The following is a 27,061-nucleotide window of genomic DNA, read 5'->3' on the forward strand; positions in this document are numbered from 1 at the left end:
AAAGGCTGAAAAACAGCTGCCTTCTTGTTTCTGCTAGCTGCTGCATGTGCGTGTGCCGTTACGGCGAGTCTCCCTGCCTCACCTGAGCACGTGGGCTGCATTGAAGACCACGTCAAATTCAGCGCCATCCAGCTGGGCAGCCTTCTCCGCCACCGCTGCGGCCTCCGACAGACGGGACTCGTCCAGCAGGAACTGGCCTGCAGGTCACAGAGGAGGCCCTTTTTTCATCTATGTTTAACGAAACGTTCGCCCACATTCAGGAATGACTACGGTTGGGAAACTCCAGGATGTCATTTGTCTGAAGAACACTTAAGCTGAAAGTGTAAGTCGCTCACATGCGGGGCATGCCGGCATCTTCTGGTGGATACATTTACTTTATGCATGGTCTTCTCCTTCACAGTATGAGGAAGCACAGTATGAATGTGAAACTTACAAGAAAAAAACATTCCTGGTTGCCTTTGGTGAATTCGGCTAGTATGCTTGGCGTTCTGGGCAAAATCAGGAATGCTTCTGAAAATAGTTCAGGATAAAATCTGAATTTTGATGTTTTAGGGAAGTCGGTAGCACAGCGGTTAGACAGCTGGACTACCGAGCATATGGCTGTGGTCCAGATCTCAGGAAGATTATCTATTTTTACACCGATGAGATCTACCTTCAATAAAGAAAAATGTAGCACAGTATAGCAATTCTATATTTGGCTCAATAAATAAATACCCAGCCATACTATATCTACATATAAGTTGCCTTTTATGAAAATGAGTAATAAGCCCTATTATTTTAATTAGTGTACGTCATGGAATAACATCAAACAGAAATTCTTTTTTCCAGAAATATATACATAAATAGGCTATTTATGAGAAAGTATTTTATTAAACAGTATTTTATCCCATATATTGTTCTTGTTCAAGACAGAAAATGTTAAAAGACAATATATTATAGTTACATAGTGTGCCCTGCATAATCCTAATTTAAAATTCAAAATGCAAAATCCTACATCTGCACAGAAATAATTTCAAACTTTAATGCACCAAGCTTTGAAAATTTAATGTTACTTAAAAATAAAACAAAGAAGAATGCATGGCGTGGTAAGCAAGTCTGCGTCTCTCTAAATTATTATTGTTATTATGTTGAATAAATGTAGATATAAGCCTTTGTCAGCAAGGTCTTTGTCTGTCAATTTCAGTTTTCTCCGTGCAAATGAATATTGCTATTGTGAGCAGCGGCAGTGTGACAGTAGACACGTTCCTTCCATTTATCACGTGTTATCATGTGCTAAGGAGAACAATTCCAGGAAAAAGGCCAACCCTCGCTAGCCTCTGACTTCAGACCGTGTACTTCTACTCCAGTGGCATTAGGGAAAAGGTTGGCCAGCTCTGCTGGACTGACAAGCTGGATGGAGACCCATTGGATGTGGCCGAAGGGGACAGGAAGGTGACAAGTCAAAATAACCCGGCCAAGCAGGAAACAACGTGAGACTGTCTTTAACGGGAGATGAACAGATCCAAGAACATCATCCTCCTGGCCAGCATCCAAGCCTGAGGAACTGGCCCAGAGAAATGGGAGCAATAAATAGCAGAAAAAGGACGGATATCCATGGTCCAGCACTTTCTCCTGTCTGCATGAGGTCACTATTAAAACTCACCAACATTTATAGTAGTATTAGGAGTGGCACTGAAAATCCGTGTACTAAGTTCTAACAGCATGTATATGTACTGTATATTAAATATCCAAAAAGTATCATGATAAATTGGAGCTTTTCTCGGCTGTGTTGCAGTGAGGTAAAACTGACAAGGTTTTACTTTCGGAAAGCACTTACCGTAATGCATGTAGCAGTTCCCCTTAGTAGGATCTAATTCGATTGCCTTCAGAAAGTATCGCTCTGCTTCCGTCTTCTGCCCCTTTTACAAGAATGAAGAGCTTTCAAAATTGCATTTGACAGACATATTCCACTGCATACTGATTCACTAATACATATGCAGAATACATACCATATTATTACCTCGTAAATGTCCTGAAACGTTAAACTACCTCTAGAAGTTCTCAAAATTTATAGACAGTCAGAAAATGCCACAATGAACAGGTGTTACTGTGTCGATTTACTGAAAAGGTAAATGAAGACAATTGTGAGATTTCTATCCCATCTTTGATCATTTGCACTCCACTTCAGGACAGAAGGGATTTTGATACGTCAAAGTGTGATTCTTCCACAGGGCTGGTTGTGTTCGTGCCAATGTTGTTCTTCAATATGCACAGCTAAAATACGTCAAATATCTGGTGTTATTGGTCTGCCTTTAATGGTCACAGCATTAGACAGACAAAGCAGTGGGGAAGCAGGGCCAGGAGAAAGATTTAAACAATAACCACAGTCAAAGTAAAATGCATTCTGAAATTTCAAGACCAAAGCACAGCTCCCTGCTAGACAACACCCTCTGCAATTTTGCTAGCAAAACAACCAAGAACTGACACTAGTCATCTTAGATTTTCATGATGCTTCGAGTGCCGTGTTCTCCAATGCTAAGAAAACAAGTTTATTTTTCTTTGATATGTTGTTTCTCCCAGCAAAGAGGCATTACGCACCAACCTAACTCTGCAAAGAAAACACATTTTAGACCTGAAGTGAATCGACTTACATTAATAACTGTCTTCCTTTTCACATATGACACTGTGGGTGAGGTAATTTCAGTAATATGACACCCTTCCCTTTCTCGAAACAACGCCTCATTTCATATGAACCTACCTATTCTGAAAAAACACACTATTTCTTCTAACAGTTTGATTTTTTTCGTGTGTTTGAAGTGGTAGAGGTGGATGATAATTGTCATATTGTCAGCAGGATTCAAGCAAGCTTCTTTCGTTAACGTTATGTAACACAACATCGTTTTTGCAGCAGAAGAAGCAAAGTTCTGGGCGGAAATGAAGAGGGACGGAGAACTTTCCTTGAGATTTCCGAGTTTCTGTAGTGCAGTTTCACGGGCCATTCCTAAGTTTTTCATGTCACTATCTTCCAAAACGACTTTCCTTACTTCTGACTACCGGCAGCATGTTCCACCTCAGGTCTGGCTGGTTAGAGAGCTATCAGCATTCACAAGACGCCCCTCTAGGAGCTGTTGACCTGGTAAAATGCTCAGCTTGAACCCTTTTACATTCATACTGTTAAACTGAGCAGCCTTCAAATGACACAAGAGAATTTCTCTAAACCATTCATCTTCCAAATACTCACCCTGCTTGCGGTCACCTGAAGCCAGCTTCTAAACCAACGTGACTAATGCTAAACAGCATAAACAAACAAGCTGACTCAGAAGATAACTACATTGCCTCCAGTGTGAATTGAATGTTTATATAAATAAGCTAAACCCTATGAGACTGCACTAAAAATTAAATCTCTGCAACGATATCCAGGATAAATGGTTGGAAAATGGACCGACGGATGAATATTAAGTTTAAGCAATAAAACAATAAAATACAATATAAAGAAAAACACATCTGAAAAACAAACTAGTCATGTTTGCTCTGGAGTGCATGTTTGCAGTCAATAACACTAAATAACACTGACTGATATTCAGTGAGGCCTCTTTGTTATGACAGTAGTGGGCTATCCTTTTTCCTATATGTATTTTTTACTTTTTTTATGCTGGTGACCCCGAATAAAACAAGCGATTTACAGAAAATGAATGAATGGGTGGAAAAACAATATAAAAGGTTTAAAATTCTTCAGGGATCCTTAGAACCAATATTCATGTCACCACAAGCGGGCTCTCGGTGTAAATTATAGACTGATATTTACAATTGGGGGCGGGGCTTGACTCACCATGATGGCTAGGAGCTTGCCATAGGTCAGGTGGGCGGGGACGTGGTCAGGCTTGGCCCTCAGGGACTCCTTGTACCAGTACTCAGCGTCATTCAGCTGGTTGAGCCGCATGTAAACCTCTCCTGCAAGTTGGGCAAAGGTGAGGTCAGAGGTTACGGCATCACAGAGGCGGCCATTTTTCTGCTGGCGGCCTCAATGAAATAGGAGGGGGCTGTCAAGAAAAACAACTGAGCCATGAGTCAGACCAGCTGTGAAATCGGATACAAGCCATCACGAGATGAAGCTTTTGCCAAAGTGCCTCAACCGGTTAACGTTCACTTTTTTAACGACTGGCAGCCCCCCCCTCCAAATAATTAAATCCACGAGAAGCAATGAAATCCATCGTAAATGGGGTAGAAAAGAAATGACATGCTGTATGTGCTGCAGGAAGATCCATGCAAAGCAAACAGCTATAAACACATCCATCTTCAGCGGGATTTACAGTGAATCAAGAAAATGTTGCATTATGCAGCCCATGCGTGAGACAGTAAATGACACCAAAAACAGTAAGACGCGTATAAAAATGTCCGCCGATCACTGGATTTAATATATCATTCTTGAGAAGATGAATGTCTCCAGCACTTGTGCTTAGAGGCCTCTTGGCTACAGTTTAGCTGGGATAAGTTACAATATGTGGCTGACCCATGTACTTCAAGTCAACGTGCGCCAGTGATATGGTATTGATGACTTGTTGACGGAATTGATGACCATACGATGTGGCCTTACAGAATCCTTCGCCTTCCTTGAGTTTGTCCCCACTGACAAAACAAACTCGTCTGGGGATTTCAGTCATTATGGCAAGAATTTCACTATATATAGCAAAAGACACAAAAACATTGTTTTACATTTAACATCCTAATACAAATCAGAGTTATTATTATTGATGAACTACAGTTATACTTAAAGAGGGCCTGTTATGCTCATTTTCGCAATCTACTAATTTTTGTGTCTACTGGAATAGATTTTTAATGCTTCAATGTTCCAAAAACAAATAATTTTTCTCATAACGTACATCTCTATTCACTCTACCTATAACTCTGTCTGAATCGCTCTGTTACAACTTCAAGCCCCACCCCTGATGAGCCCAGTGTGCTCTGATTGGTCGGCAAACCTGATTGGTTAGCTTGCCCTACAAGTTCTGCCCATCTTGCAGTCTGCTTGCAGGTAGGCAGCCAATAAGGTTTGAGTTACGAGGTGACCTCATCATGTCATGGAAGTAAGGGCTGGAATTCCAGTGAGGCATTTCAGACAGATTGGAGAAGAGAGGATTCTGTAGTGAGTTACGCCCTTTGCTGTGTACTTTAGACCATGAGACTTTTCAGACCGTTTACATGCACATAAAGCAGTATAACACACTAAAGGAAAGGGAAAAAACAGAAAAGCCCAATAGGGTCCCTTCACACTCAGTATGGATTAACATACATCAACTTTAAGAAATAGTTGTGTTGGAAAAACTTCAGAAATAACAAGCATTATTGTTCTCCCTTGTTCTCAACAAAACTGGTTGTCAGCTTGAAATGGTTAGCAGTCAAAATGGTCGAATAGTGTACAATTACAATCACATATGCCTCCATTTGGACTGACAATGTAAACAGACCCCCCCCCGCCAAGCAGTAAGAACATTACACGTTAATCACTTACTCTTTCTTAGAACCAGCATTCTCTACACAGAAGACCCCAAAGTTAGCCAGGGTACCCCACTTTTTATTTTGTGTTATGGACAAAATGATTGACTTCATACCTTCAGCCCTGCTTACGTGATATATTAAGTTAAACGATTTAATACTGTATCTTTTAAGTAGCAAAATCAAGCATCCAGTGGTGGAGCTGCAGAAAAATTAGCGAAAACTGGGATATGCTGTTGTTAAAATACTATATATACGGAATGGCATATGGTAAGAGACCTCAAGCTCTCACAAAACCCGTCATACTTAAAAACGAAGTCAGTGTGAGACTGATATTTAACATAATTCTATGTTATAAGAAGGGAAGGTTGTCACTGGTTGCAATATAAATATTTAAATTATGCACGATACACAATAGAGATTCTGTACTAATACTGTTCTGTATCAGCAGCTAGTGATTTGTCCTTTTATTGTCCTTTACATTTGTATGTAATTCATTAAAAGGCCGACATCCGCAAAGCGACACACGTGACATGTCGGCATCCTACAATGCTGGGCTGATTTTCACCGCATATATCACACTTACCCATCATATTGTATAGGCTCTGAGGGGCAAACTGCCGGGGCATTTTCTGGATCGCCTCCTTATATACAGAAAGGGCTTCCTAGGAACAAAAGGGAGGGAGCCCATCATTAAGGAGTGAGTCTCACAGGAGAGGGGATGGGCTGCTGCAGGGTAGCTCATCAAACTTATGAATCTGCATCACAGCCGACCGTAAGTGAAATTTCATGCTGTAGGTGTTGCCCAGCAGTGCACTGCTAATGCATTAACCGACTGCTGAATTGTAGTTATTTTAATGTTTTGCCAGACCACACTGACCAGGCAAATTATGTTAAATTACTTTAAATTTAGACATTCGTATAAATGTCAGTTCTAAGCCTAACTTACAGGGTGGCGCTTACTTCAGACTGAACTTTCTGAGAGTGAAGGACAAATTGAGGCCTAATTATGGGCCCCGTCTGGAGTGCCAGAGTACATCTGGTCCTGTCAGAGCGATACGGCACGTTACTTAAACTTGCTAGGCCTGCTCCCACTTCTGACTCCTAAACGTGTCATTGGCTGGCGCCCGGCGATGTGGCACTCCGCCAGCTCCCTGTCCCGTCACCCCCAGTCCTGTCATGCTCCCCCAGCTCCTTCCGCCCACCTCCTGGAGGCCCTGCTCATGAAGAAGCTTGCCCAAGTTGTACAGGCAGCTGGTCACCGAGCTCCGGTGAGCATGCGGGTCTTTCAGGTTCTCGTCGGGAATGTCGGCACAGGTCAGGAACGTCCTCTTGGCCTCATCCATGCGGCCTTGGTCCATCAGAATGATCCCCATGTTCAAGTAGGCAGCTTGAAGCACAAGAAGACACCATGTAAACCTATGTTTTCCTTAATAATTTACTTAATAATGAATATGGGCTGCCTTTTATTATCCATAGAGTGGCAGCACTTATTCAAATCAAATTACCAGGGAATGTGCAGGTACTGGGTTTCAAGAGCGCTCTCATAACTGAAGCCTTTCACACAGACTGTCGCAATAAACCATTAACAGTACAGATCTGTTGTTAATTTACTCTTAACCGATTCAAAAAGTCACTCTGCCATTATTCTATTAAAATTGATTTTGGGGTTCAAAGAAATTGCATTACTAAACAAGACCTAACCCATGCTCAGAATGTGGGATCTTTGTTACTCAATCACATGGAATGAGAGAGTACTGTTCAAGTAAATTAGAGTAGTCTGGGAAAATAAAAGCTTATTTCTAATTTGTCTTCTTTCTGGGCCTACGATGCACAACAACAGCAGACAAGCCAATTTACGATGTGCCCAGAGAGGAAAAAAAGCATTTCTTTGCACAAAAAAAACTTGCTGCAATTTTATTAAATTGGCTACTGAGGAGCCGAAAGCACACAGGGACTTCAGGTCGCAGTAAATAGCACGCAACTGCTGCAGTCTCCTGACTCAATAGACGAAGTTTCGGCCTCATGCGTGTGAAGATTAATCAACCAAAGCACACTTTGATGCTCCTGTACTTCTTGCCCTACTGAACCGTCTGTTCCCAGAAGGCTGTGGTCCTGTACCCTGTTTTAGTCCAGCCTTCATAATTACGTTACTGTTTCTGTCTCCCAAGACCTGGACTAGACTGACCATCTGGCATACTGGGCGATTTTGCCCGAAGGGTACGTGGGCCGGCAAAATTTATTGTGGGGCTCTCCCACCACAAGCCCAGGGCCAATTTTTAATCCCATTCCAGCCCTGCCCAGGATCCTGAAATTACAGGTGAAAGACTGTACTTACAGGCTAGTGTCGGCCTGCTCCCGATCGCAAGCTTATAGTAACGCAGTGCCTCTGACGGCCGGTTCCCCTCCTGTAGCAGCAAACCCCTACGAAGGAAAAGAAGATATGAGGAGGCCGTTCCATCCAGCTGTATCGAAGGCCAGAGGCAGCGTGCGTAAGCACAAGGTAATAGGGCAGATGTTGGCCGGACTCATGCTCAGCATTGACCAAAACCAGCACGTCCATCACTGCAATAATCTGCCGCCTTTTTGTGCTGCTTATGTATCACAAAACAAATACATAAGAATTTATTTGCCGTGAATTAAGTTTATGAAACTGAAAGAAATGTGTGATCATTCCCCAGTCAGTGAAAGTGTGTCCCCCTACCCCAAGTTACCGGAGGGTTACATAAGACATACGCAACAAAGGTCACATGATACGATATTAGTGGCAATGCCAGCACAGAGCACAAGTACATTCATATGCAGACACACAACATACTGTGAAGCAGCGGGCTCAGACTTCAAAATCTGCCACACTGACACTAATTTTCACCCAGGATAGCTGGGGAAATGGTGGCCTGCCAAACATCGATGCACTTCCGTGGCATGACGATTGTCAGAAGAACATTCCCCTGCAGGCAAATACAGAGGTAGCATTCTGACCCACAGCCAACCATAGCTGTGATAGCTGTTTTAGGGTGAGTCACTGCGACACGTTCCATAGGTGTTCCGGAACTCGTGCAGTGAATGGATGAATCGGCCTGCACAAGGCGACGGCGCCTTATAGGTCACTTGGCACATGTGCTGAATGAAGCTTTCTTCTAGTCCCAGCCTTGCTAAGCATGATGAAGGGGAACAAAGGGATGGGAGCGAACATACCACACAGCTTCCCCCCAAGAGGGCTCAAAATACAGAGTCACGACTGAAGGCTCCTTCGTAGAGGGTAGCTGAAAGGTACTCACAGGTTATACAGCATGTCAGCCATATTCCTGCGGTAGTACAGCGCGTTTCGGTAGGCCCTCTCAGCCTCCTCAACCTTTCCCTGATTCTTCAGGACATTCCCGAGGTTCCCCCATGCTGATGGACACAGAGCGTGATATTTTCATGAAGTACATTTACATAAAATGATGAGACTCCCCCAAAGTATAGAAGTACATCACATCACAGAGGTGAAACTCAATATCCAACTGTCAACATCTGTTCAATATAGATACAACTAACCAATGCACTCACATATGGACACAAATCAACAGGATCTTGAAGTGTTTGTTAAAAATATCACAAACGGCTAAATACGTCTTAAATATTTCGGACAACTTTACGGTTAATCTTTGTCTGTTGGCAGCCCGTATGCATGTTGGAGTCATGACCGGTTTTACTGATTACATTTCGTTCATTTCCTTTTTGGTGTTGCAACAGCTAGTGAATTCAGGAGGAAGTAAAATAAGTATTTCACATTATAAGTAATTTGCACTGTGCATTTATTAAAACATATTGTCTGCTCTGTCTGCCAGAGTGTCTGTTAGGCTCAATTTATTATTACGTGAAAGACAGAATCCATGCTAGAAACCGCTACAGCACCTAGAGTCTGACACTCCAGTGCACCTCTGTTTATTTTGGCAGCACTGGGCCATTTCTGGAAGACAAATAAGGCTGAACTATGGATGAAACCATCGAGGAGTTGCCCCGACATAGACTTCATATGGACCACGACCACAAGCTGTCTGCTTCTCTGCCAGCACAAACAGATGTAATGTCTCTCAATTTCTAAAAACAAAATGGAGACTATTTAACACAAAGCTCGTTGAAAATCTCCAATACTTGACACCAAATGGAGATGTGTGGAGGGATTCTGCCAAAAGGATCAGGAGACGCGTAGAATAATGTTTTTTTCTGGGAAGTTACTCTTAAAACTGTGACAGCTGAGAAGATAAACAGACAAAAATAATGAGAAAAAGATTATGATGTGTGTCTGGTAATATTAAGGATGGTAGCAATACGGTTCCAGTGAATAATTTAAAAGGACTATACTGTTAGAACTAACATTTTAAATAGAATTTAGACTTCCATATAGTGGACTATGCTTACAGCTTAGAAAGTGCAGGTAAGTTTCTTAGGAGAATAACATTGTACTAATTTAGTCTTGTGCTTTAGGTACTGTACCAAAAGGGGTCTAAAGGTCCACGTGTGATATGTAAACATCTGACTTACCTTTTGCCGGATTCACAGTTACTCCTGACTTATACAACATCTCCTCGTTCTGCCAGTCTCGGTTCCTCATCACAGTCCGGATCCCATAGAGAATCACCAACAAAGCGCTGAAGTACATTAACAGTGTTTTGGAGGATCTTCTGCTAAGTCTGATATACACGGCCCTAATGCCCACAGTCACCAGCAGGCAGAAGCCCATGCTGGGTATATAAAGCACTCTCTCTGCTACTACAAATCCCACGTAGAAAAATAAGTTAGTGGCAGGGAGGAAGGGAATTGACAACAAGCTGAGAGCAAATATAACCACATTCTCTGTGGTGGGCAGTGTAGTCCTTAGATGACTAGACTTTTTCATCCCATTTTCTATATTTCTTGAGAGTTCTGAGTCTGAGTTTTGGAGACTGGAACCTGCATGGTAACTCTGCCCATTGGTGCAGGACTTCCCATTTGCGATGTGAGCCTTTCCATTGGTCTCTCTGTTCTTGGCCGGACTCCGAAGGCCAAACCGCGCCAGGAGCAGCAATGCGATATAGAAGCTCACGGTTTGAAGGTTCCTCCAATCACTAACACTCCTGAGGAGGGGCATGGCGTCCATGGACCAATCAAAGCTCAGGGTGTGTGGGCACAGGAGCAGCCACATGTTGAAGGCCGGCAGGTGGAGGAAAGTCAGCGTCCTGGTCAGGAGGCAGGGCGAGTCGGCCGCTGGGTTATCGGAGTTGGAGAAGCTCGGCGGTTTGTTGCCCATCCAATAGAGGCGGGCGGCCAGGAGAACAAGCCCCCAGCAGGCCAGCAAAGTCACTCGCAGAAGCAGGCTGACATTTCTCCTCTACAAAGAGAACAAAGACAGCATTTATAGCTTTCATTCAGCAGAAATCAGCAGCATCCACGAAGGGAGAAGGGAGCCATTGAACTGCTCTTGTTAGCATGTGATTTACTGACTAAGATTATTATCTATAGGGAACCTTAAATTGGGTTTAATCTTGGCCGTGTTTCACAAAAGCAGGAAATTTCAAATAACTCCTATTTTTGGAGCATATGACTTGGAATATGCAAAGCTAGCATGTAACTGTGAATTGGAAATGTCAAACGCACCTGGTTTGCTGTACTGCTAGGACATGCACAGTTCTATGCACACTCAGTATACTTAGCCAAGTCTTTCCACTTCACCAAAAACATAGCTACAGTATCCAGGGAAAATACAGATTTGTTGCTATGTGCATAATTAAACCAAGTGCATGAACCAAACTATGGACAACTGGCAATTTTTCTGAGGTTCTGAGTTGGATTCGTAAATCATTAAATCAGTATTCTTATGTTTAAAATGTTATTTTGATGTTTTTTGTTATTTTTGGTTTGCCTTCTGAGCACACTGAATACTATTCCACATAAAACAATAACTCATTGCTCTTTTAATGAAAAACAACACAAATCTTCTAACGTTTCACTTTACTATAAGCAGTAATTGCACTATAGTTTTAGGCATTCTTAACTGTTTCAACTCAGATGCCCCATGTCCTCGTTTAAGAAACAAATTCAATTTGTCCATAGCTGTAGGACCAAATCAGCCTCTTAGATAAATTTGCATTGCAGAACTACTACAACCCTTGTGAGAGCTGCCAGTCCTCTGTGCTCTAAGTATTTTTACAGTGTCATGGGTCATTGAAGAGGGTGAAAGGTCCACATATGAACTTGTTCTAATTGATGCAAAACACCATGGACAACTTCATTACTATATTATCTCAATTAGCTTGACATTTAGCATGTCCAGATAGTTAAAACTATTCATTGTTGAATGCACAGTGACATATATTTTCATACAGTCAAACAATATCATTGTTCTAGTGATTATTTTTCATTACAGCGTATCTTACTGAGAGACTGAGAAGGAGGCTTTGTCAGCAAGATAAAGAAAATAGAAAACATTTAGTGAAACGCTGATATGTATTTGGTTGTCTGGCTGTCCTTGTGTTCTGGAGATTCACCCCGGTTGCTAGGAGATGACAAGGTCATGGTAACCTTCCTGTCCTTTATTAGCTAATTAAAGAGAAACCCTCTAGATTTAGGGGTCACGCCCCCACAGAGCAGAAAGGAACATTAAGTGCCGTAAAAACAACATGTGATGCCAATATTACTTATTTATGTGCTTATTCTTCTACTGTAAAAAGGGGCGAACAGCAGCTGTACCTGACTGGACAAACAACGTAGCTTGTAGGCACACTAATCACCAGTAATTTATAAAGACCTCGGGGATCGTTGCTATCAGTAAAATTAATCTTCGGTAATCGGATTAGATGTGAAGTGACCATTCTGGCATGAGCTGCTCTGGTTGTATGGGGGGGGGGGACCTGGACTCCCGCCTAATAAAAATTTAATAAACTGGGACCCATCAGGAACTCAGAGATTCTAATCAGACTCAGAGGCAGCTTTTCCAAAAGCATGGAAAGCGTCACAAATCTAATACACGTGTGATATTTATCGTGCATGGTGTGACTGAAGCAAGTCGGGGCACGAGAACGGCGGGCTAGATAGTTCAATGATGACGAAAAGCAGGGTTTACGGTTATTGATGGCTAGACTTTGCACTGAGGAAATAGGAGAATGTCCAACAGCGGTATGATCAGTTGCAACATCAGATCAAAGAACACAAGATAAGATCAACATCCTTGCCGTACGAGTTCATTAAACACGAGGCAGGAAATACTTCTGAGCAATTCTTCAAAGGTGAATTCATATCAATAATGAGAGAAAAGAAATAATTGAGGCACAAGAAATCATTGCAGTAGAAAATGTATTTAGAATATTAAAATAATACATCCGAGTGAGATTTGATCTTGAATTCGGTTTGAGAGCCAGGTGGAGAGAGAGATGTTTATTGCAGGCTGAGATTTACCATGTTCGGTGAGATTTTACTGAGGCTGTTAATTAGAGAGAACATGCAACACGAGTGATCACAGCACCATCGGACCTTCTTAGAAACCCACGGGTCGTCTGATAGAAATCACAAATTGCACGGCCCAAGAGCTGGGATCAAAAGTAATATAAATGCTACTTTTTAAATTATAAGCAGTACAAAAAAAAAATTATTGTCACTACAATAGAACCCAGAACGGAAAATTGGAGGATGGTGAGTTACTGAAGGAGACTGAAGGTTGCTGTTTAGGCATTTTTGTGTTCCTGCTGCTGTGGAGCTGTTTGGAGGTTTGGCTTTTTAAAGATTTTAAAGGTTTTCCTATCTTTTGTATTCATGTTGTATCATGTACTTTTTCTGTGTTTCTGTTTTTTTTGTTTTGTTTTATTAAGGTGTTTTTAATTTGTATTAGGTTTTGTGTTCCAGCTTTGCACCCCCCCCCCCCTATTTGGAGCCTATTGTGCATGTATCTTTACAGTACTATGTCTCTCAATGTGGAAGCATGGAATTCACATAACAAAACGCCAAGTACTCAAGGGGTTTATATGTCGGAAAATAAACCGTAGCTCTCACAAATCCAGGCTCTTCAGCAGACAGTAAGTGTCCCTCCAAGAAATGCTTTTCATTAGCCGAGAGCTGCTCTCAGTCCACCTATGGAGATCCTCAATGTCAAAATAATCCATAATCCATGCCCCCCCCCCGCTCGTAAAATAAAAGTCCATTTAGTGCAATTGGACATCTCAGGCACTTCTGTTTCACATCATCGTCTAGTGCCTGCAGAGTAAGCCATAATGGCACACACGTAATTAAGGTCCTGCCCCAATCCCCCCGCCCCTGCCCATACCCCTAATTACTGCCATCAAAGAGGTCTTGAGTTTCTTATTGGAGACATCCAGTAGCGGATATCCAGAAGGCTAGTGAGCAGAACATACAAGTTTTTATATCAGGAGAATGGTTCACTCTGCTTATTGGCTTGTGGCCTACTGCAGTATAAATTTATGCATGCTTTCGGTGCTAGAAATTATGCTAAAATGACAAGTTATTCAAAAACCATTTATTATTTGTAAATTATAATTGGATGCATGTTTCCTTCTTCTATAGTATGTTTCTAGCATACTAGCTGTCACTTGGGTGGGTATCAGAATGAATGACACTTTCTCCATCATTTGCTTTCTTGAGTTAATGTCAGTCCTACTTCTTGACGCACTAACTGCAATACCTTCCAACCACAGCGTGTGACAAAATCACAAAGTCAGGGTCACACTAAAATTCTCTTTTCTCTATTATTATACCACCTAAGGAAGCACATTTAAACACGGAGACGGTGTGCACGACTGAATTTCACAGAGCAGTTCCGCACTCTTAAAGGAATACATTATGGTTGATTTAGAAGATAAAGGCCATTTTAATTCACTTCACATACAGTATCGCAGATTAATTTATGCAGTCAGCATGAACTAACTGTCCCAGTGTATCAGGATCGCACTGCCAATTTGTGCACTAATCGTTTTCTTTTCCTCTAACAGCTTTTTTTTAGAGTTCAAATGACTAGGGGAGATTTTCCAGACAGACATTTACTATAGCAGTCATGATGTAATCATTCTCTCAGATGACATTAATATATACCGGTAACATTAATTTATGATTGCGTGTAACTGTATGTCATGGCAAATATTCATGTTTTTGAATCCAACCACTGGGGTAACTAGGAATTTTTGGCTTCAGAGAAAATCTCGGCCCCCCACCCCCACCTGTTTTAATATTGGACCAGGACAGTCCATCAGCTAACAGAACCCCAGATCACACCATACAGTGTGTGAAACAAAACAGCTTTTGTGCCATGAAAGCTACACCAATGCACTGTGATGCCCCACAAAGAGCCATGGAATATACAGCACCCACACACAGCTTAGGTACATTACACAGCAGCAAATGTAATTGAAAATAGTAAAAAAGGAGACAATGGGAGATATGCTCACTGGAATAAGGGAAAGAGATAAAAAGGAATAATATCCTGTCCAGAGTGAGGGGATTGTTTCCAGGACCCCCCCCCCCCCCCCCCCCCCAAGTCTCTGGCGTTCCCATGTATCCACATGTCCTTGGATACAAACCAGAGTGAGATAGCTCATTATCCACGGCTAGATTCAGCATTCCTCCAGATAAACCCCAATGAGGCAGAGGACCTTGGATGTGACTAGAGGACTGTCTGGGGCTGCGACATTTAAAAAAAAAAAACATTTTACATGGAAATTAATCATCTGAATAAATGCGCGCAATTCTTTTTACATTTTGTTTCCACATCAGGCTGAAACAATGTTGTTAAACCATTTATTATAACAAATGACAAGATAAGATCTGTTTTTAAAGCAAAAAAATAACATGAATAAAATGAATAATAATTAAGCTGGAAGTCACGTAAATAATTACTTAATAACAACACAACTATCAGAAAAATAATAATTCTTAACATACCACTAATTCCTACACAGGTTCCGCCTTTGCTTTTAAATGTATACATTTTATACATGCCCGCGACCCAATAGGATGAGCGGTTTGGAAAATGGATGGATGGATGGATTTTATACATGTAGAATTACAATTCGCCATTCCATCATGAAAGTGTGACATTGTGTGATGATGTCATTGTTGTATGTGACTACTTTTCATGTTACCAATAGCTCAGCAATGCATGTAGCTGCCATGCTTCTTACTGTCAGAACACAGCAATAAAAATGGGAAAAGCTGCTTCATGCTAAAGAACCGTTTAAAGGTCTGCATTGCAGATCAACAGCAAAAAAAAAATTTAAGAGAGAACCAGCTGCAATAAATAATTCAATCTGTTACGCCTTTTATTACCTGATGGGACACAAAACAATACACAATGCCAGCATTCTTTTCTCCGGGAATGCAAGTATAAGTAAGAAAGGCTTTTATAAGCCAGTAATGTCCATTAAAGTGAAAAAAAAACAGGATGCATCTGTAAGTAATGCATGATCAGAAAAAAATAAGTCTTGGCTGTAATTGGGTGCTCGATAAGGCTGGTTACATGTGTAGTAAAACCTTCTGGAGTGAGACTAGAACCAGAGGCCGTGGGGCCAATTAAGGCCCCTGTGTCACGAAACTCAAACCATGGTTCAGCTGGAGAATATGAACCAACTGATAATCCAGTGGGACCGCATTCGCCGGGACCTGCCAAGCTTCCAACCAAGCAACAGTGGCTAACTTTGTCCCAGAGGACGGACTCTTCTCTCTGAGTCAACGAACAGACGCGATTGAGAAACAAGCGGACATCTACACGCTGTCCATCGACGCCGAGGATATAAAACTGCCCGTTTTGATTTCCCTTATTGTAGTAAAACCCAAGAAAAAGGTAATAAAAGAAAGACAAACTCGAGGTCTTCAGAAGCCGAGGCAGAAATTTCTGCAGGACATGCAGTACAAGTCCTACCCAAAAAATGGATGCCAAGTTACATGTGTACTGTAGAATACAATCTGGCTTGATAAGCCCAGAGCATACTCCTTCCTTTCTTGGTAACTTTTTCCACTGCATTTCTTCATAGTTTAGCCTTCCCCTGTTGACTGTGTTTGCTGAGTGACATTATAATTAAACTTTTCTGTTAATTAGAGGTTAGTGGAGTGTGACTATAAAAAGACTCTTCAGTTTCAGCAAGTCAGCCCTTATGACTTCCTCATTTGGGTTGCAAGGCCACGCCATCAAGTAAACATGTTTTCTGCTTCAGCCGTGGGCATGTGAAAAGCACTATTTTGACCTTGACTTGCTCTGGCATTTTTGGTCAGTCCGTTCCTGCACCAAATGGGCGAGAGGGAGGCCGCAGATACACATGCTCTCATTCCCCCCCACATCTATAGCTAATGAGAAACCAGGAGTCATATCTTTTAAGTCTTTGTCCACCCACCAGAGCAATTATCACCCGCCCCCCCATGCTGACATATACAGCTCTGGAAAAAATTAAGAGACCACAGTCCTTTTTTCACTCATTTCTCAGTTTATGGGTCTGTGGATTATATATAGCAGTGCAATTCACAGCTGCACTTAATGCTTCCCATTCCTTTTGAAGGTCCCTTGAGGGCATCTACTCCTTTATGAGGCACTGCCAGGTAATTTAATTATCTCTGGCATTACAAAGTTGTTGACGCCCTTTACCTGGCTGGTTTCTGGTCGTTCCCAGTGTCTTCACCTTATTCTTGCGTACTGCTGCCTTAGAAAGTTAGAACCTGGAAGCAACCTGCTGCCCAGCGTAGCCTTCAGGCAGCAGAACTACGATTAAACCAGGATTTAATAATGTCGATTAAATTTTTATTATTTTTTTTTAATTCAGAATGATCTAAATTTTTCCAGAGTTGTATACAGGCAGACCTTGGGGTAAGAACGTCTGACTTATGGGCTGCCATAAAACCCATTATACTAAAAATCAGAGTTGAATACAAAGGTTCATAATAACCAGGGATGGACATAACTGGTAGGCAAGTATGCATTCACCTTTAAAAACGACACGTGTGACAATCAATTGTTTGTAACAGTGTAAATGCATACTTATTTTAAGTGCGCTTCTATGACAAGAAAATATCTTGCATTTTAGCCTGTACACCGGAAATGAAGTAGAGTTAGCATGTAAAGGTTAAAATGCGTTATATGTTTTTTTCCTATCGGCGCAATTACGCCTTTGCCCTGTTGCCACATTTGACTGTCGCACGTATCGTTTCGGTTTCAGCTGCCTAACCCACATAAGCCAGCCAGCAGCAGCACTATCTAGCCTAGTTTTCTGCGAAGTTCATAGCCTAACCCCTGACCCTGGGCACACGCTTGCACATAAGTGACATTAGTTTCCATCACAGTCCGTACCTGCTGCTCTCTTTCACCCACATCAGCGTTTTTTTCCGCATCCCCTCACACACCTTCCCCTTTTCTTTTTTCTCCTTCTATCTCGAGCACCTGATAACTGTTTTGCTCCCTCCATCCTGCCTCAGCACGTCAATGAATGACAGGCTACTGCCACTCGATCAGGCTATTGCCACTCGATCTGGTTACTGCTAAATAGATGCTCAGCAGCTCCCCCCCCCTTCCTCCAATTGGGTGAACAAGCACTTAGGAGAGTAAAGGAGACTCTCATAACATCTACTGCCAGTGGCCAGGCCTCACGTGTCTTAAGTATGTTAAACAGCGTATTTAGAGCATAGCCATGAGTTAAAAGCACAAGAACACATTTTAAAACATAGATGTCAATGATATATATTTTTTTGTCCCTGCCTTGTTTTGGCGCCCCCTCTGGCGGTGTGCCCATATGCACCGCATATACTGCATAGCCCATTTTTGCGGCACTGCAACTCGGGGACTGCCTGTACTGCGCCGGCAGGCACAGCGACGACATGCATACTGCGCAGGTAGGTAACAAGCCGTCTTATTTTGGGAAGGTTATGGGGTGAGCCAGCGCACTGGAATCGACCATGACGTTTGGAGAAGGTGACGGTGCCTGAGCAGCCTTCGGTATGGTGGAGGATTCCAGTCGTAATTGCTTGGCTGGGGGAAAAAGTTAGAGCAATAACACGCTGAACCACTAGTATGGTCAACTGCTCTGTCCGCCAGGCAAACCTTAATAAGGCAGCAGACGTGACTGGTCAAAAAAGAGGTTTCTGTACTGCACTCATCTTAGTTCTACTGAGCTTCCTCTGGGAAACCAACAACAGACTCTAACATACGCGATTAAAACTCTATTCTAATCTATTGAACGGCAACAGTTAATCACTAGCAGTGATTCATCATAGAATAAACATGCAGCCAGAAATCTACTGGACAACGATTACTCCCCGTTAATATATTCCAGGAAGCTGTTAGGCGAACTAGCATCTGTCAGATCGCCAGGCTAATTAAAGAGCTGTGCGGATTATCAGGATGCTATGACCGATTACACTGCTTGTGTGAGGCAGATCGTAGGACTGGGACAGATCTGAAAAATCAGAAGTTGATTAAGAGGAAAACGGAAATGGAAGTGAGGAAGGCCCAGCAAAGATGAGGAAGGGAATACATGACTGCAGACAAATGTTTAGCTTCAGGTTCTAATGAGCTGTTGAAGGAACCAAAGTAGCATTATGTGGGAATTGAGATGAAATAAATGCATCTCCAAGATGATAAGGAATCAGCTGGTTGTGCTAAGCACAGTATCCAATCTATATCTTATGCGCTGCATTATAGAAGCAAATGTTCCCTGGCACATCGTTAATTGCCATTCCTATACGGTGATTTGCACTCAGCTTCAGGCTTTGAGTGCTTTAAACCCATTCAATAGCATGAAAAGTAACCCTCCGTGTTTATTGAACATTAAAAAAAATCAATGTTGCTCTCAGGTTGTCCGTGACATCGTGAGAGAGGAAGCAAACTCTGCTATTGAAACTGACCAGATTAATGCAGGCATAATTTAACATGGAAATTGCTAAATACTTGTGATGGCCAAATTAATAATGTAATAGGTCTTGGAAGAAAATAAGAACTAGGCATATTTCTAACCTCATGTAAAACTGATGAAAAAATGTTGGACAGTTTTTACTGTGCATGAAAACACATGGGCTTATAGCACAATAATTGTGTATCCATTCATTCTCTAACTGCTTATCCTGGTCAGGGTCACAGGACAAAACTAGGAACTATGTCCTTTAAGGGTAGAGCCAGCAGAGATGGAACAAGATCGAGAGAAATCATCTTTTAACGCACTTGAGTTTTCCTCTGCTCTAAGATTTAGCAACATGATCTACTTATACTGTGCAAACAAATTAAGATCCTTAAATCAGCAGATGTTTTTACACATGTAAACTACTATTATGATGCAGGAAAGACAAAATTATAAAAAGCTGAGGGTACCTTAAAAAGGAGGACAGCGACCTGGCGAAGCTTGAGCCGGTGGAAGATGAAGAAGTCATAGACGGCAGCCACAGCCAGAACCGTGACCCCTTGTTCCTTCCACAGCATGCTGCAGGCTGCACAGACCAGGCTGCCCAGCAGCAGGGCCCAGTGCCAGGCCGAGCACGGCCTCGTGGCACAGTGCTGCAAGTAGCACCTCAGGGACGACAGGAAGAAGAGCGCCGCGCCCACGTCGGCCCGGCCGACCACTCCCGCGACCGCCTCCGTGTGCGCGGGATGAGAGGCGAACAGCAGGCCGGCCAGTAAGGTCCAGCGGCTTTCGCCCAGCAGTAGGCGGGACAGGCTGGCAAAGAGGCCAGTGACGAAGCTGTGGAGCACCACATTGACCAAATGGTAGCCCCAGGGATCCAGACCTCCCAGGGCATGGTTCAGGCGGAAGGACAGGGTGCAGAGGGGCCGGTACGACTTGTGGCTGCCACTGTGGGTGAGGAGGGTCCCCCAGAAGTCATCGTAAAAGATGTTGGTCCAGGGAGTTTCTGGGAGCAAGTCCTGATTGGTTTTGATCACACGGCTGCGAAAAAAAACAATAATACGATAAGGCAATTTATGAAACCAAGGGCCGAATGAAATTCGTAAGAAAATGCAGGAATATAACCAGTAAAGTTAGCAGGGTTGTTATAGGAATATAATATGTTTATAAGTACGTTTTTGGAAAAGGGGATTTAATTATATATGATCAGTCTATCCTGCACACATTGCTGAAGAATATATAGCAGTTAATATCAAATGGAGCAGATGTAAAGACATCATTTATCACCAAAGAAATGTGGAAATTCTAAAGACATTACATCAAAGCAGAGAAACACAACAGCAGATGCAGAGATGACGGCACCCGTTGCTTTGAAGGAGGCTTCTATAAAAAACAGCTTGCATTTAGAAGTGAATTAATTTAAGGCGGCATTATGGATAGTAATAACTTTATGGATTAGGGTAACATTATCATTTAAAAATACCTACATTGTTCATTTTAATCAGTATGTTGTAACAGGTTATATTCCATTCTAATATGTACATTTATGAAATTCTAAATTTGCCAGCAACATCACTCAGGTTCAGCACTGAAACGCTTTTCTCTTTCACCAGCTACATAAAAGAAGGCTGTGAAAAGCGCAGTTTAACAAGCCTTCCCTGCCCTTTCATTATTGCCACAAACATGCCATGAGGTTAGTAATAGTTTCTCTTTCTTTTTTATTGCGTTTTTATTACCTTATTTTTCAAAGGCAGCATTCTTGTGCTTTCATTTATGACTGAACGAACTGCAAGTGGAAAATAGTCCCTTTTTAAATGTTTTATATGCAGCATTGTCCGAATCTCAGAGGGAAATTGCCAATTAATTGAGAGAGAAGCGAGTGTCCCCAATGCCATCTTGGATTAAATATCACATTCTGTCTTTGGGACTCCAATTGAGATTTAGCTGGTGTTTCAGTGGGGTGCTGGTTCATCCGTCTCCCTGCTTTACTACAGCTGTTCATCAGCTGCCGCAAACTGCTGCTTGAGTCTCCTCCGGCTGATCGATCGCTCTCTTTGTTGTCTGGTTGCCCATTTTTGTGGAAAAAAAAAGAGTATCTCGTTCTGAAAGGACGGGTGGGCAGGCAGAGTGACAAAAGGATGAAGTTAAACCCATTCTTGTGTTTTATACATTAAAATACAGTACTGTGCAAAGGTCAGTCCAAAGAAATGTTTAAAGCTGTTTATCTGGGTAGCAAGTGTAAATGGTAAATGGATTGCATTTACAGTATATGGCGCTTTTCTACTCTTACGAGCACTGAAAGCACTTTACATTTTATGCCTCACATTCACCCATCCATACACCGGTGGCAGAGGCTGCCATGCAAGGTGCCAACCTGCTCACCGGGAGCAATTTGGGGTTCAGTGTCCTGCTCAAGGACACTTTGATGGGGTCAGGAGGAACCAAGGCTCAAACCTGCAACCCGTCGGTTGCAGAACAACAGCACTACCCCCTGCGCCACCAGGACGCATAGAACAAAAAACACAATTTAACATTAGAACATGTCAAAATTAAGAGTAATACAATAAAAACTAGTAATAATTTCTTCTGTTTTCTAAAAAGTTACTGATATCTGGTTGGATGGCTAGATGAACACCGCATCAGTTCCCAAACTTCTCCTCAGGGGCACCTCAACCGTTCCACGATATTGTTAAATCTCACCAACAGCTCAATTAAATAATTAAATATATTGGTTTAAAAAGTCAGTGACAGACTGACTAGCTGTATGAGGTGTGCTAGTGGCCAAGTCAAAAAATACATGGCTGCACTGGACGGTCGCTGCAAATACTAGGATGATTTTAGCGGAGATTCTGAAATGGCGAAGCTGACACACTTTAACTGGCATCATATCATAGTTTTACACCAACACGAGGATAATCTGAACATTTTCTTTGCCTGCCTGAGACTTTGGCACAGTACTGTACATGCACATTTAAAAGTGAATTAAGGAGGAGAGTTACATGTAGGGTGACACATCACTCCCACGACCAGCATTAAAATCATAAACCATTCGTGCCACACTAGCCCTTCTGTTGCTTTGTACCAGACCACATGTCAACTAGAAGCATCAAATGTTGGCTTACAATCTAATCCATCCCATACCAACATTATTCACATCTCATGTCACGTACACACACACACACACACACACACACACACATTACTTATTTCTATATTTTTCCCATACATATGTATGTATGTATGTATGTATGTATGTATGTCTGTGACATGTGAGGGGGATAATGCGGGTCTGGGACTGAAGCTCTCTCCGGGTCTCATGTCACATCCATGTCCCCTAGCACACTGTCCCCAGCTTGTCACTGGCATGCAGGCACTCATCTCCATGAGGCCCTGAAAATACCTCGCAGTCAAGTGAAGTTTCCAGACCACAGTAAAAAGAACGACAGCCGCACATTTCAGACTTAGTTAAAACCATACACTGAAATCTCCCAGCTTACTTTCAAGCTGGGTTGAGCCTGCTGTTAAAGGAAGAGATAATCTTCTGGCTTTTCCACTAAAGTATATTTCTGGTGTTATAATACCTAGCCAAAGCATCGTGGGCTACCTATAAAATGTCTGTTATCTTACGTAATTGGCTGTCTAATTTATATGACTGGATGACATTCTAATCCACAGGATGAATGGAATGGAATTCCAATCAGTGTGGCATAGAAGGCTGAATGACATTCCCCTCCATGTGACAGAGGTCCAAATGACATTCCCCTCCATGTGACAGAGGTCCGAATGACATTCCCCTCCGTGTGACAGAGGTCCGAATGACATTCCCCTCCGTGTGACAGAGGTCCGAATGACATTCCCCTCCATGTCACATTGAGTGAATAGAATTCCAATCCATGTGGCACTGAGGTCTGAATAACATTCCAGTTCACGAAATGTAAAGTCATTCTGCTGCAGAAGAAGCAAGGGAAATGGACGACTGTCGTGATTAATTAAGGATTTTACAATACTGACACAAAACTTGTAAATCATAGCTGGAAAATATCTATGTAAAGCATACATTGATTTTAAATGTAATATTCATGTAACCGATAAATAACGGTAATAACAACAGGCATAATTTTTGTATTCTTGTTATATCTGGCTGATTCTGTAGGCATTTATGAAATGAAGGCATCTATTACTCAAATAATTATGATTCTCAAGCTTTAAATAGACTCACGGATACATGTGTCTAATTAGACTCATCAGGATACACCCCATCCAGATTCCCCTTTATTGTGAATTCATCATTCTTTTTAACTGGAGAGCAAAGTTACAAAATTTACTCATTCAGTAAAGTTTCTGTGGACTTAATGAAAGTCCTTCATTAGCTTACATGAGGACTGCGTGAGTTTTGGGGCCCAGTACTGTAATATATGATAAGGAAGCCTGACTTCAGGTCATCGGCGATCTCATGTCAAAAACAACACAAAATGCACCAAGTAAGGTTTGGAACTTTCTAACAGGAGTCTTCTAACTGCAAAGCCATTGATGGAAATAGACCACCGCAGCATATACTGTATAAATGCTGACCCACTGGTGATGACTCACTTCAGCAATGACAGTACGAGGTTCGTCCTTCTTAATAAAATGGTTCAGTCATCATCACTTAAATGTTAGTGACAGAATTCACCCACAACTGCATTATTTACATTCCCTGTGATTCTGTGTCTGAACTTAATTAAATCGAGTCCTTCCTCTTCATAATGTCAAACCTGCCGATAGCTTCACCTCAGCTTGTTACAGCTAAATGATTTACACTGGTGAAATAAGTGCTCTGTCATGCTGGAGAAAATAAATGAAAACAGACCAACTGCTTCCAGTTTTCAGCCACGGTGTGAGCAAAGAAACCTGTATTAGAGCAGCAACACATGTAGCACATAAATTTTTTACTAAAGTACATGAGGATAGTATATATGCTAAATAGTCAGTATATATACTGATATATATTAAACCAGTTGTGTCAGCTAACATTGAAAATCTTGCAGTGTATGATGGATGCCATGCTGTGGAGGGTTGTGTGCAGCTTAGTGGGTTTGGATGCTGGGGCTGTGATCGGAAGGTTGCCTGTTTAAGTCCTATTTCATTGTTGGGCCCCTGAGCAAGATTGCTCCCGAAACTGGCCAAGCCTGCATCTGAGAAATAAGTACATTTCACCACACGGCCAGTATAGGTGGTAAATTTGATATAAAGTGACATATTTGATATTTAAATCTTTACAGGAAGAATATTCTGTCATCCAGTCCATATTCTCTATCCCCTGTTATACACTGAGAATGTACTGCCGCAGGTGAGCATATTTCCTGACCCATCTCGAGCTCTGCAACCCTGCAAATATGCTCTATTAGTGATGTGTCCTCCACATGTAAGAGGGAGGTGCCACTTCAGAGCTGGCAGCCACCGGCCCACTGCTGTTCACTTCGCCAAGTCCCTCGGATGTTCTTACTCTGTCAGCTGATGGACTTGAGAAATGATAGTTCGTGTTGAGAAAAGATGACACTACTTTCACATCACTATACAGTAATGTTACCATATCACCATTATCACTCAGACACATATAGACATTGTATTGGGCCCTCCAGTTCAAGCAAATCCAGTTCTTTTCCCTCATTCTTTAGGCCCCCTTTCACTCCGGGGCCCTTGGAATCGTCCCATCTTTCCTCCCCCTTACGGCGCCCCTACCTGTGCGCGTGGCTTTTCAGCGGTTCCTCCGGTTTCCTACCGCTGTCCAGAAGCATGTAACTCAAATCAACTGGAGTGTCTACTGCACACTGACAGTATGTGTGAATGAATGTCCCTGCCATGTATCTATTATATTATCTATTATATTATATTATATGATTACTCGAGTAAATGGTAGATTGCTCGGTTATTGATATAACCAATAGTGACAGCCCATATACAGTACACATACATACATATATCTACATATATGTGTAAGCACATATATACACGGAATACAGATACCATAAAATACAAGCTAAAGTATTATAAATGGGTGAGTGCCTAGTCTTCAGGAAATATTTATACATTTTTGAAAAAGTATATTCATTGAATGCTTGTTTAAAACTAATCCAGTTTGACATAAACTGTCAAAAATGGTCATTTGCAAGTTCCTTCATTTCAGATTTCAGTAATTAAAGAGAAATTCTACCCCGAAACAGTATTAAATCCACTTGTACCTCATTAGAATTCATATGAATCCAAATGGAAATTATATTACATGCACGTTGAAAAGGCAACTCGCTGTTATTATCCAAAAAATCTCTCTAATGTCATCAAGTATAATTTGTTTTGATGTGTGCTGGAAATATATACAGGGAGGCATTATGTGCTCTACAGATTGCCAACATGTTGAAATGTTCACTTAAATTTCCAACAATTAACCACGATTCACATGCACGAAACATAACACCAAAACTTGTACCACTTACAAACATGAAAAAAAAATCTTTCTCTGAAATTAATCGTCCCTCATTCCTTACAAGTTTAACTTAAGAAATGCTTCACATTTTCATAATTATGGCTTAAACAATAATTTTTTTGTGAAATTTGTCAAAATAGTGGTTTTTCTTTAAAAATGAGCTTGGAATATAATTCTCTATCAAAAAAAAAAATCCCTTCTCTATAATATAAATGAACCCAAAACAGTGCCAAGATTGTCAGGTTGTAATCCACAATGCATGCTTTAAGGGACTATGAAGACACGTTTTCAGAGGAGATGTGAGAAGGCTAATGGATATTATTTGCTGACTGTGCTATTGCAATCTATCACAGCATCAGCGGTTCGAGGCTTGTATAAACTATGCAAAACGTCACCTGGTAAGGGAAGTATTTCCAACCATAAGAGCTGTTGTGCAGTATTCACGCAAATCCATACTTTGCGAGTTTTGCAAGCCTCGACTGGAAACGATTTACCTTGGACATGCCATGGAAAAGGCTTTCCTCCAGCTGCACTATAAAACTGCACCAAACTGCAACTGAATACTGCAGAATAGTTGAATGTCTGAATGCCAATATATTAGCAAGAATGGGTCCTCCTTGCCATCCCACACTGGGCCCAAAACACAAAGGAAAAATACATGAATAGACTCTTACTGTAGATAGAATTCTTGGTATCACGTCACTTGTACAGTAGCTGTCATCTATAATGCATTATACATACATTTGTAATGCATTATAATAGGCAGTATAAGAATTAATAAAGTATCACAACATCTTCTAATGATAGTCATAAGGAATTATATTGTATGATTATAATACTTCATAAGCTCTAATGAGGCTCTAATCAAAAATACACTAAAGATACCTTCATGATGCATTTTAATGTTTGGTATAAGTACCTAAAGTGCATCATAGATGACAGCTTCATAAAGCATTCATAATGCATAATAAATATGGCTATAATGTATTGTGCCTTTTTATAAATATTTATAGGCATGTTTATAATGCTTAATTAATGCATTATAATGTTTTATTAATGTGTTCATAGATTGTCATAGACATGGCATTCATACAATTTGGTACCGAATCTTTTGTTTGAAGCAGTTTTTTTTTTGTAAAAGAAAACTATATATGATGGATTATATATATCCATCCATTTTCCAAATCGCTTATCCTACTGGGTCGTGGAGGGGCCGGAACTTATCCCGGAATCAATGGGTACGAGGCAGGGAACAACCCAGGATGGCTGGCCCGCCCATATATAT

General features: G+C 41.6%; 1 protein-coding gene across 1 annotated transcript in view; it reads right to left on the reverse strand.

Annotated features, from left to right (window-relative positions):
- Positions 1–27,061, reverse strand: part of LOC125742100 (protein O-mannosyl-transferase TMTC2-like) — a 56,804-nt gene that overhangs the window by 9,742 nt on the left and 20,001 nt on the right. The window contains exons 2-10 of the mRNA XM_049013771.1: positions 19,784–20,354; positions 10,003–10,828; positions 8,754–8,868; positions 7,811–7,896; positions 6,678–6,862; positions 6,059–6,137; positions 3,809–3,930; positions 1,817–1,898; positions 83–197 (exon numbers count right to left, since the gene is read on the reverse strand). Coding sequence (XP_048869728.1) covers positions 83–197; positions 1,817–1,898; positions 3,809–3,930; positions 6,059–6,137; positions 6,678–6,862; positions 7,811–7,896; positions 8,754–8,868; positions 10,003–10,828; positions 19,784–20,354 — 2,181 coding nt within the window. The remainder of the gene's footprint in view (positions 1–82; positions 198–1,816; positions 1,899–3,808; positions 3,931–6,058; positions 6,138–6,677; positions 6,863–7,810; positions 7,897–8,753; positions 8,869–10,002; positions 10,829–19,783; positions 20,355–27,061) is intronic.

This window comes from Brienomyrus brachyistius, chromosome 1 (assembly GCF_023856365.1).
Source record: "Brienomyrus brachyistius isolate T26 chromosome 1, BBRACH_0.4, whole genome shotgun sequence".
Lineage (NCBI taxonomy): Eukaryota > Metazoa > Chordata > Actinopteri > Osteoglossiformes > Mormyridae > Brienomyrus > Brienomyrus brachyistius.